Source organism: Typha angustifolia, chromosome 11 (genome assembly GCF_048772165.1).
Source record: "Typha angustifolia cultivar Huaian chromosome 11, ASM4877216v1, whole genome shotgun sequence".
In the NCBI taxonomy this organism is placed as follows: domain Eukaryota; kingdom Viridiplantae; phylum Streptophyta; class Magnoliopsida; order Poales; family Typhaceae; genus Typha; species Typha angustifolia.
In genome coordinates, this window is record NC_133249.1 from 12938073 (window position 1) to 12950591 (window position 12519).

General features: G+C 35.0%; 1 protein-coding gene across 1 annotated transcript; it reads right to left on the bottom strand.

Moving 5' to 3' along the window:
* Positions 1–269: 269 nt before the first annotated feature.
* LOC140771362 (mRNA-decapping enzyme subunit 2) lies at positions 270–7671 on the bottom strand. Its single transcript, XM_073112871.1, has 8 exons — positions 7508–7671; positions 7233–7384; positions 6397–6524; positions 5713–5811; positions 5213–5365; positions 3672–3775; positions 3497–3564; positions 270–830 (listed from the first exon to the last, which is right to left on the bottom strand). Exons 1-8 carry the CDS (start codon positions 7576–7578, stop codon positions 649–651), a joined length of 957 nt encoding a protein of 318 aa, XP_072968972.1. The 5' UTR covers positions 7579–7671; the 3' UTR covers positions 270–648.
* Positions 7672–12519: the final 4848 nt, after the last annotated feature.

Consider the following 12519-nt stretch of genomic DNA (forward strand, 5'->3'; position numbering starts at 1 on the left):
ACCCTTTGATTGAGGTGAAACAATCAAAAGATTAAATCCTATCCCCAATTGGAAACTCGTGCTGAAACTGGATCTAAAGATGATATCTGAAATCTAATCTAAAATATATGGAAGGTCGGACAATTAGTAAAGTTGCATTAGTCTCATGTTGTCTTAGAAACATTGAGAAAAACATTGAGAAAAACATTGAGGAAAGCCGAACGGGTCCCTCGCTAGGCTTCACGCTTGGGGATTCTGATTTGACACCGAAAGATATCTTCACAAAACCCTTTACAGAAAGCTTTAAGCCACCCAATAACACATTAATAACCAAGCCATAGTGAACTCGGTCTAATGATGCACCTGGTATGCAGGCGTAGACCCATATGTCCAGTACATGATCCGATCCGATGTTCTTATCATTTTCCTTTCAGAAATTGTAAAAAGAAAAGACAAAAAAAAAACCAACATTTGTTTTGTTTTAGATCGGTTCATCATTGAGCTAGAACCTTTTTCGTCAAGTTTGGTCATGCATGGACATGTGTACAAGTGCATATACACAGAGATGGAGATTTACAGAGGTAACAGCAGTAAGTTTCCTGAGGTCATGTTCAGCGTTACAAGGGCACGGCACAACAAATCTATCCATGATTTGATCAATATTCATCTTTAGCTGGCAGCGAAAACATCTCCCACACACTGTAAGATGCTGGTGGTGTCGAATCTGAAGCTTCTGAAACTTCTACCAGGACGAGTGTCGACATTTTGAGGCTCAGGTCCGGCCCTAAGCAGTGGATTCTCTGGAGCTACTACACCTCCTGAGCTGTTCTTTGCTTTCCATACTGACGTGCCTGCTCAGATGTAGAAAAACATATATCAGTGCAGTAAAATGTAATATATAAACATCAGAAATAATATAAAGGAATAATTATAGTATTATGCATAAACATGCAATCTTCCTTGCTTCTACTACAGTATTCAAGGTAAGTCACACTGTACACAAGATGCAAGAATGTAATCCAACTAATAAAATCTTTTAAGTTGCTCTGTTCAGGCACTCAGACCTGATTGCTGTGGAATCAAGTTTTTCCTAGACAAGCTTTCATAATATTGAACCAAGCTCACGCCAACACATTTCATATGACCCGATTGAAAATATACTGTACTTTGATTATTTCAGGAACAAAAGGAAGAAGCAGAGCATATACCAACCAGCAAGGTGTTTTACATCCTTTATACCATAAAGATCATGCTTGAAGTGAAAATCAACAAACACTCTTGGTTGCTGCTGATCCCAAACAAGGTGTCAAAACAACTTCTAAGTTCAGTTATAACCAATCGGTTGCTGGTGGCCAAAACTAGCCCATGGGAAAAAAAATGAAAATCATATGAAGGCCTCTTACCACTGCAATTAGAGTGCCTTGTAAACTGAGTGTCCTGACAGGATTAAGGATTGGATAGAATAAGAAGGAACAGAAAAGTAGTGCATCACCTGCCAAGAGATATTTACTACTCACGTGGACACCTTGTCCATTATATATGTTATTTAAGTAGCATAATAAATGTAAAAGTTCACATTTAGTTATGTTTTAGAAATCTATTAAGTATTAACTGCATACATACAAGTTAAATGAAATTTGCACAGATGCTCGTATAGAATATTCTAATCATTGGCCTCATGTAATTTCTGAAATTCCACGTCATCATTATCTTCTATGATTCTTTAGGTAGAGAAAGTTATGACTGTTTTTTTCTGTAAACTGGAAAGAATATATGGGAAGCACCACAATTATAGTATCACATCATGCGCTTCTCAACAAAACATGTTATAGGTCCACATTAAACAGAAATGCTTAAAGTACATAGATTTTTCATGAATGTCAATAGAAATTAGAGATCATCTAGGCCAAAGAACTAATTAAGCTACCCTCACTACATGTTTAAAATTTCTTCGCAAACCCAATCTAGATAAGAATCAATTAGAGTATAGAGTATATTTTGGCTCATTATAAAAATTAGATAATGTTAACCAAAATTGTGAAAAGCACCTACGGTAGGTGGGCAGCCACTCCACTGCATAGCGCAAAGATGGTATGTGGGCAGTGGGCACACATGGCGCCTATGTGGTCTAGCATTTTAATACATTAAAAAGATTATGATAAAATATATACTATATGTACAATTTGGTTCAATAAACTAGTATATGTATAAATGTACTAAATGATATATGTAGAACCATAGTTCAAAGGATTGTGGATCGGGTTGGATCGGCCGATCCCAATCTGGATCAATCGATCTTCTCACTATTTCTCTCTCATAGTTATTGCTTCTTCAACGCACAAATCCAATTTTGGCAAACTCCACCGATTTAGATCCACCTCCGATGATCACAGCTGAGATTTTTTAAAAAAATTTATTCTTTCTCTCTTCTCTTATTTCTTCTCTCTCCTTCACTATGGCAAAGTTTTTTTCTTTTCGCTTCTTCCACTCTCTCTCTCTCTCCTTCGTTGCAGCAGTTTTAAGTTAGTACTTTTTTAGTTTTTAGGTTTCATATGTGAGTAATTATTATTTTCTAATTTTTCTCAATCTTTTCTTAAATTTTAGAAATTTTCCTATAGTTTTAAATAATATTTAGAATCTTATATAATTAAAAATAGCCCAATCCGATCCGAGCAGCCAACACGGCCAATTTGGCGATACGTGTCATTTTTTCGGGAGGTCGATCCCGATCCTGATACCGATCCCGATTTTTCGTACCTTGAGTAGAACAATATTATTACACAAAAGCATAATATTTTTATCTAAAATACAAAACTACAACCTCCAAATAGGAATTAGTCAAGAAGGTAATAAATAAAGAACACACTAACATCTAACTTGATCCACTAAACAGCCAAATAGCCGCCTTAAATAGCCAAATGACAGGAAAAACTGTGAAATGGCAACCAAAAACAGCTTATGTGTCCAAGCCGCCTTAGTGGTGAAAAACCCGCACATATGGCACCAAAAACTGCATATGTGGTTTGGTTGCATTGCTGAATATGCCCTATGCAAGGCCCTTGCCAAGGCGGCTACCAAAACGCCTTTTAGAACACTAAGGTTAAGTAAGGACGAAAACTGTCGCTCCTACTCTGAAGGGTAGGGATTAGTCCCTGTTGCTTTTATCATTCAACCATGATAGCTCTTGACACTCAAAGAAAAACTATTACTCTATAAGTCACTGACTCACTCGCTAGGTAACATTTTCTTAGACCGAGAAATAGAAGTAATTAGACATGAGTACTTCGAGACAGATCCCTTTCATTTAGCTAGATGTTTTATCCATTCATAGTTTATATAAACACCAATATATCACACTAGATGATCAGGATCATGAATTGGTCTAGCATACATTGAGCAGAAGCTCATTGTAGAGCAATGAAAAGGGTATTCCTTGAAACAAATTCAGATGGTTGACTCTTAATAGTTAATAATTACTTTAAATCACAGTAGAAACAACAAATGGACAAAGACAAACCTTTGGCAGATGTATCCGATTTTTGATCCACTAGGTGAGGATGTGCTATTATCCATGCTTTTAATGCTCTAAAGAAGAAGAAACAGAGGAACAGAAGAAAAGAAAGGATGAACAAACTATGGTCATCTAAAAGACAGCAGCAAATATTCATTGACCATGGATTACAGATACTAACGTCAGGAATGGAGCAACCATGTAGAGTTTCAAGCCATTCACTCCACGTGACATTGCATCATCACCAGCCGGCTGAAGTTCGTCAAGTCTGTGCCATGAGATCTCCTGCAGGCAGAAATCTGTTAATTCTAAGGACTAGAAACATGTGCATTGCACTGAATGAAAAGATTCAATTGTGTAATCAGTTCTTCCACTTGGCTAAATAGCCAGAGATGAAATAGCGAAGGTTATGTTCACATTTCTAAGCGGGATTCTCCCTCTATCAGATCAGGCATAATCAACAGGAGAGAGGATTAGATGGTGCATTTATTAGAACCTTGCAGCAAATTTTCAATAATAATCTTAATGAAATTACACAAAAATCACAGTTTCATATCATCTACTACAGTGAGCAAACAATCATTTTGTCGTACTTTCTCCACACATACTATCTCTATATTGAAATTTCTTCTTCCTGACAGCCTTTCTATCAAAACCTTCCCTAGAAAAATTTATATTACAAAGTAATGATATCTCCTTTCCAAGACACCAATTACCTCCAAAGGAACTTTACAAGTTCACAAAGCATACAGACCATAATGCCACAGTTCAGGAAGACAAATACACTCAGTAAGCAAGAACAATGATTGCCATGCCGGTTGGTACACTCCATGTTAGTGGTGTGTTGACATGTATTTTCTACTTGATCATAATTGATCGTAAAGATGCATGTTGTTGCTTGTATCATCCATATCGCTTGATAAAGATAGGTATTGAGCAGCACGTCCTGAGTGCCACATAATACATATTTAGCTTACTCAAGGAGACCCATTTTTCAGGTCCCTTTTGGTTTAGAAACCAAATCTAAGATTAATCATCCTAGTTGTAGCAAATAGAAACTAGATCTATCATTTGTAAGAGTCATTCTAAATAAATCTAGCATTTTGTACTAGATTTATATAAAATAATCTTCAAAATATAGGAACCAAAGGGAAAGAAAAGTTATTTGATAAATTTTTGATATATAGTAATCAATCATATTTCTACTTGACTATAGTTATAGCTAAATCTTTTACAACATTATTTAGGGATAAAACTGTAATAAAGGCTTTAATACATATATTAGAACTTAAAATGTGTATAAATACCCTAAAAACCCATTTTACAAGCATGCTAGTATGTTAGTGGCACATTCAGGTGTGCCAATATAGTATCGGCACAGCATGTGCCGCTAGTACAACATCCTTGAGCAAGAGTATTGATATCAGATTAATCGCTACACCAAAAGAGTATATGCTCTAACGAGTTAAATAAATTGACCATCCAAAGAAAGACACCAATTTCATATAGAAATAAAAGAAACCGTATAAAAAAAAGTGTGGGAGATTTTAAATCCAAATCTCTCCAAAAGATACCAATTTCATATACAAAACCCATTCTGGAAAAAATTGTGAGAGATTCTTTAAACCAAAATTCTCTTCATAGTAAACATTAGAAAATAAAGCACAATCGGGAATCTTATTCATCAGCAGGAAGTATCAAGATATCAGCAGGATTACATACACTGATCTCCTTTTTAGTTAAAGGTGCAAATACAGTATCCCCCTTGACCCCAGCTATAATGTAGAGCCGAACCCTTTGCTGACCAATTACAACTTCAATATAGTCATCCATTTTCAAAAGTTTGGAAACATCAAACCCTGTTTCCTCCAAAACCTGAATAAGTTGTCCAGACAGCATAAGACAAGAACACAGTTAGCGGATGAGTTGAGTAACAATATCAGAAAGAAAGTGAATAGCAACACCACATGTGACAAGCTGCAGGTCTTAATGAGAAAGGTTAAAATCACTAAAGAAAACCAAGGGCATCACAACACAGTTGTAAACTATATTTTTTTCTAATCATTTAACATAAATCATAAATATATTCACCTTAAACAACAAAAAGAGACAAACTAGATTGATTTCTTTAATCGGCATATGTAGCCACTTCAACACAGAATTTGAATAATCTTCTAATCTATATGGTGATGCTCAAAAGAAGAAACCAATCTAGTATTTACTTCTCTAACAGCACATGTATGGTCTTCTTCATCTTTGCTCCTTTTGCCACGAGGAAAACTCCAACTAGCTCCAGCCTTCCAGCCTTTGACAAGTAAACACTGCAATTTCAGCATAAGAACAATTTCTGAGTGATAAAAGTTGCAGAAAACTACACTTTTAACTGGCTAAGTAATGGAGTCCTAATTTGTCAAAGGATAATACTAAAATAGAGTGAAAAAGTAATAACTTATCACAATATTTGATGATTAGAAGAAATGGTAGTTTATCCTTACAAGTATTCACACACCAAACAGCTCACAAAGTGTTCAAATGTAAAATTAAGCTATAATACTTCAAGCATAAAATAGTACATTAAAAAATATATATATTATGTACTTAGTCAATAATGTAAACAATATGCCTTTCTCCATATACATAATTCCCTAGGTTACTGGCTCATAAAGCCAGGTCAGCAAGAGGATCACAAATCTAGCAAATCTAAGGGATAAAAAGTAAAATAAAAAATATTGGTTAGTTGCCCTGGGAGAAGCCATCAATTCAATTACAATGCTTGACAACAAAGGAGAAGGAAAAAAGAGGAAAAATATATGTTTCATGTGTAAAACATCGGAAACGAGTGCACTTAAGTCTAGAAAACAATAAAGTAGACCAAGATAGATGCTCTTAGCTAGGAGTCAGCTTACTCTCTCACAAGACTCGTCCAATATGATTGCACCAGATACAGGAACTCGAAACTTGTAATTGGTAAAATCCTTGTATATATCATCAATATGTGCGATATATGGCCTCAAAGCAGCACAACTATTAAACACTGCAAGACATTAAGGGGAAAATAAGATCAAGAAATGCATCTACTCAGTAATGAACAAAGTTGAAACAAGTTCACAATCCTGATATACCAATATGCCATTAAGATTTTTTAAGAATGAAGAATATTTAATGAAGAACAATCATCAATAATCAATTAAGAGTGGTAGTTTCTTAAGTCACAGGCTAACCTGGACATGAATCTAAGATCTTTAAATAATTTTGGGTGTGATCTTCTAGAAAATGCTTTGGGAGATATCACCAATCAATGTGAATATTTTTCAGAAAAATATATCCACCATTGTAATATGTCAAAGGTGCAGTAAGGCCGAACATGAAGAGCAAAGCCATGTGTTTTTGGCTTGCACCCAACCTATAATAATTTGGGATGGCATTATGAATTGCTATGATGTCTGCTTTGCTTAGTGACAATTGGATTAGAAATAGCTAGCTTGCAGAAGGCAATCACTTGCAACGGAGCCAGCAAACGCTGAGCCAGGAAACTACAGGTTGAATTCCTATTTCCTTTGAAAAAGAAGCATTTAAAAATTCATGCAAACGTTTTCCTTCTAAACTCCTCATCGACGACAACCTCAAGGATAAGAAATAAGCAAACCTAAAATCAACATTAGACTGCAAATAAGCAATCCACTTCATGTAAGCAGAGATGCATTAGACAACAGTAAAAGCAGGAATCAAGTAAGAAATATACTGAGAGATGTGAATTCCCTGAAGGAGAGGGACTTGAGCGAGGGATTCTGCTCGACGGAGTTGTCCTCGTAGAACCAATGCGCTTGCTCGAGAAGAAACAATATCCTCTCGAACGACTCCAGATCTTCTTTTGGAACATTCAGCACAAACCGGCTGCGAAAAATCCAAATAATTCCTCATGAACTCTATAATTTCAGCGAGAACATCTTGTACTCGTACTACGCCTCAAAGATTACAAATGGGAAAAAAGAAACAAGAAAGGAAAAAATAAATCACCTGCAGAGATCGTCGAGAAGCTCTTGAGGGGGGAAAATATTCCTCGATGACGAGCGATTCAGGCCCGCCATGGGATGGGAATCAATCGACCAAGGAGGGAGAAAGAGCAGGGACTGAGATGTGAGACCTAAAGCAAGAGGAAGTCCGGAAGATTCATTGGACTCGGATCCTAAAATCGGTTTAAGCTCGACATGAGTCATATCCGAAGACTTTTAAACGGAGTTACGGAAATTTGCAAATAACGCCCTCTTTTTTTTTTTCTTTTCTTTTTTACTGATTATATCGTTTGCACACTTTATTTGAACCCTAAGTTTGGGTTTAATTTTGCAAACAATTTTATAATTGACGAGACAGATAAGTATAATCCTTTTATTTGTCTCTCTCTTTTCTTATAATGTTAAAAATACTCATGAATTATGCTTGTAACTTAGTGACTGGCATTATCAATTCCTGGCAAAGTTTATATATTCGATTTAGAGATATTAAAGTTAGAACTTATTAAAAATTTAAATAATATATATATTTAGACGACTCTTTTTTTTTACTAGGATTGGTTTAGTTATCCAACTTATATTTAAAAATAAATAAAAAGCTAACACAAGTTTAAAAAATATCAACATCCCAAAGTTAGAAAAGAACAAAATATTCAATTATTCAGACAATCCTCATTGTTCAAGTGCATCTATAAAATAAACGAAACTAAATTAATCAACTTAAAACTAATGCAAAGAAACTAGATTAATCAACTTAAAACATAAAGTAAAAGATAAGTATCACAATCTTTCATAAAGTATAATATCACATATGAACACTTTCCTTTAATCCAATGAACTTATTGATTGAATCAGTGATTGTAAATGAAGAACTTATTGTTCAATATCCTAAATAATTGACGATACTTGTTCTAATAAGAAATAAATATATTAAAATTAGTAAACAATACTAATTTATAAAATGTTATCAAATTTACAACTGTGGCATCCCGTTCTATTTTTTTTTTTTAAAGTAGTGAGCACACGTGCCGGCCTTACCCTTTCCCCCTCCCTCTCTTCTTTTATTTCTTCTCCCTGCAGTCGCCACTCTCTTCACTTTCTCTTCTCACGCACCGAAGCATTGCCGGAGCTTGCTGTTGCCCCAGAGATGCTCGTCGGTGAGTCCTCCCCCCATCTTGTGTAGTTAATTCCTAGTTTAATTTAACTTTGAAGTGCTTTCCCCTTCCCCATCCTCCTTGCGATCCCATAGGAAAATTAGCAGGCCGACGACCTCATGTCGATGTTGCGCTGATCTAGGGAGCATCCTCTCGTTGTCCCCTTGACGTAGGTACCTTCAATGGGTGGTTGGTTCTCTCAGTTGAAGCTATGCATGATATCCTCTACTCATCGGTTTGCGAACCTTTTTTCAGCCATTCTCGTTGACGTTTTCTTTCCCCGACTAAAGGGAAAGTTTTCTCTTCCCTAGGCAAAGCTTTCGATACCGTCTATTACAGCTCTCATGGCTCAGTGGGTTCTAATGGCAATCTCCATAGTCGTCGGCCATGGAGAAGGCCTCTCGTCACCGCCAACCACCTTGGCCAGCTAGTGATTTGCCCGTTAACTTTCCATTCCTTCAGTTTCCTTCCTTTGGGTTCCCTCGACTTTTGTCGATGTGCTCCTTTCGTTGTTGATAGCCTTCCTTGGTTTGGTTTGGTTTGGAGGAGGAAAGAATGAGAATATGGTGAAGTTGGGCTAGGTGCAGCTCAGCCCAGCTCGCGGGTTGGATTGGGTTGCGGCCTAGCCCAAGTGAAGTTTTGGCTAAATTGGGCTTTGAGCCCAATCCTTAGGTTAGCGTTATTTGGGTTGGGCTACAGCCCAGCCTAAGAGGTTTTTATGCATTGCAAGCTGAGTTCCTTTAGGGCTTTAGGCTTAATTTAATGAATTATGTTGGACTCTTGGGCTTAAGCTGGCCTAAGTAGAGTAGTTACCCTCTAGTTGTTCTAAGTTACTTAGCTAATTTATTTAATTATCGTTGTCAACTTAAGCTTTAATTATTAATCACATTTCGAGGGTAAATTAGTGATTCATAATGATTGCTATAAACTGATATTGATAAATGAGGCATTAGCATAAGATTACCACTACGAATTGCTCTAATGAAAATTTATTTCTAATTGGACTTTGATAACTATATTAGACGTGTAGTTATATTCAATAAAAAAAAATTAACCTAATGTGGTATATTTTATTTACTTCGAATCGATGGTAACTAGTGGAACGGTAAATATGATGAGAAGTATATTAATAACCATTAATAGTGCGTTAGACCGTCATAATTAATATACTAACTCTATTGGATTAACAAAGGTAAGAATTTTTAGATGGACATACTCAAACCTATATTAAATATCAGTATGATTATTTAATTATTTAGTGGTAGAATTGTTATGCTCATGTTTTATTGCTTTCATTATCGAGGTAGACTCTGTGTTATGCAAGAATGATACGTGACGCAGTTGAAGTTGATTAACTTAGAAACTTGTCACGCAAGTAAATCTTCCGTAGTCTAGGAATAGTGTAACATTGATGTGATGTTGACTTTATGAATTCATGACATGCATAATTATATTTAGTTATTTTCAGCATAATTATATTTACTTTACTACTTCATAGTTATTCATGGATTGTTAGTGCATATCTGAGTATGATAAGTTGATGTATATGTTATATGATTGATGATGTTGATCATTGCACTACTTGCACGTATTACCACATAGTTAAGTCTCGACTAGGCAATGCCCCTCACTAACTCAACCCGGGGTTAAGGGTAGAGTTCATTATATAGTGCCTATGAGATAAATGGTCTATGCTTGAGATCATAAGCTTGAGTGGCATTCAGATGATCGCATTGCCCTGTCCGAGACTAAACACTAGTGATATGAAACTATGATTGGGAGATAGGGGTCTTAGACCTAGCGGTACCTGATGACGTAGGGTCATGGCGTCCATTGATGAGTTGAGTGCTCTTGACTATCCCGCTGTAGGCGATGATAATTATAGAAAGGAGATATATGCTTACAATTAAGGTCTTTAGTTTGTTGGCCACAGACAACTAGTCATATGCAACGTCGCCAAGTATGTACAGGCAAAATTATTGTTAAATGTCTATCCCTTCTTATGAGATAATTTGTGAGCATGTGCTTATGATGTGGTGGATAGCTCAATGAGCATATAATGATGATTTATGGCTATAGCTCTGTGGGAGTATGAAAGCAAGGATTTAATAGTTCAAATAATGCATATTATGTATTCTCTTATTATTATACGTGAGTTGTAGATATGGACATAATAGACATATTGCATGGATACATTATTATGATCATATTGTCATACATGCATATTTTGTGATAATATTTTTAGACTGCAGAGGTGCATATTTGCTGGACTTTTGTGCTCACTATCTTCAATGAAAAATATTTTTAGATTAGTTGATGACCCCGAGTCTGCAAGAAGTTGGTGAAAAGTTATTCATAGTCTCTTTTATCTATTTCACTGTAATATTTATCCTATTTAAGTTATATGAATATGTATTTTGGGGCTTGTTGTGACCTGTGGTATTTTAGGTTTCTTTTGTTGTATTATTTGTAAAAATATAAGAGTTTTTATCTTGTTATTGTGTAGAAACTTGACCAACAAGTCACGTGGAAACCACGTGGGTTTTACATATATAAGAGGCACGTGCATTTGGTGGTGGGTGTTTTAATAACAATTATTTTTTCTTATAAATTTTATCTAATTGTGAATGCATTATCAAGCTTCTATCGACTCAAAATCCAACTTACTACAATAAGTATCAACTACTCGATCACTTGTGTTAAATGTAGATTCAAATGCAACTATAACAATTGAAATTGTCAATACATCACGGGCAACTCATGACAGTATATGATACTTTGTACTAAGTTCTATATTCCACCAAGATAATAAATTAAATTTACTATTATTATGTTGCTATAGAAGTGATACATTCTCAATATATTGATCAAATATGTCTTAATAGATTGATGTTGATATTCTTCACTTAAAAATTATTTTCAGATTTTCATTAATATCAAGATCAACCCTAGCACTCCAGAAAGCTTCACTAGCATTTTATATTCACATCATGATAAGAATAATAAGAAAATTTAGATGCATATTTATTATATAACTTTTTTATGACTTCATGAACTTTTTTAAATTCATATAGATATATCTTCAACCAAAAACTCTAATATGAAGTAAAAATAGCTCCTCGCTACCTGCGTTCGCTTCCTCTAACTCTAAAATAATTCCACGGTGAACACACAACCCAGTGAGTAGAATCCATATAATCTATAACAATAAAATTATAATTTGGATGTTCCAATATATGCCCGTAATTACTAACAAATAAAATAAGCATATCTAAAATGACTTACAATGAATTACTTTATAAATGCAAACTATAGGGATTGTATAATACTGTTCTTGACCATACCAAATCCTGATTATATTAAGATAAACTTACACAAGTATAAAGTTATAACACAAATATCTTACTCATATACAATCTAAATCATTAAATTCATATGTTTGCATAAGTCTCGAATACTAGTTTTCATCATATTCACACAGGGTCATAGAGGGCTAATTATAAATTATCATTACATACTCATCGAGTCGTCCACCACATATTTCACATGTGCTCAAAGAGCGATCCATTACATCACAAACACATACTCACTAATTATCTCATGCATCGAGGAGGGATATATATATATATATATATCTAGTGGTAATATCACCCAGACATGCCTGGCGAGGTGGCATGTTCTCAATATTTAATATGTCCAAATTTTATTCATATGCACTCAAGGAATTATTAGAAAGTTCAGTATATATAATGAAAGTGATAAATACTATATAATTTTCTTGTTCATTCCTCGTTATCAGTTTCATCAAAGTCATCTCAAGTGGTATATAAAAACTCACCCTTTTCTTACGATTATGATACTGTTA

Coding starts and splice junctions, on each gene's coding strand:
- LOC140771362 (XM_073112871.1), bottom strand. CDS start 7,578: ATGGCGGGCCTGAATCGCTCGTCATCGAGGAATATTTTCCCCCCTCAA. Junction 6,525..7,232: donor CAGGGAATTCACATCTCTCA/GTATATTTCTTA, acceptor AATGTCTTGCAG/TGTTTAATAGTTGTGCTGCT. Junction 831..3,496: donor ATCGGATACATCTGCCAAAG/GTTTGTCTTTGT, acceptor ACATCTGAGCAG/GCACGTCAGTATGGAAAGCA.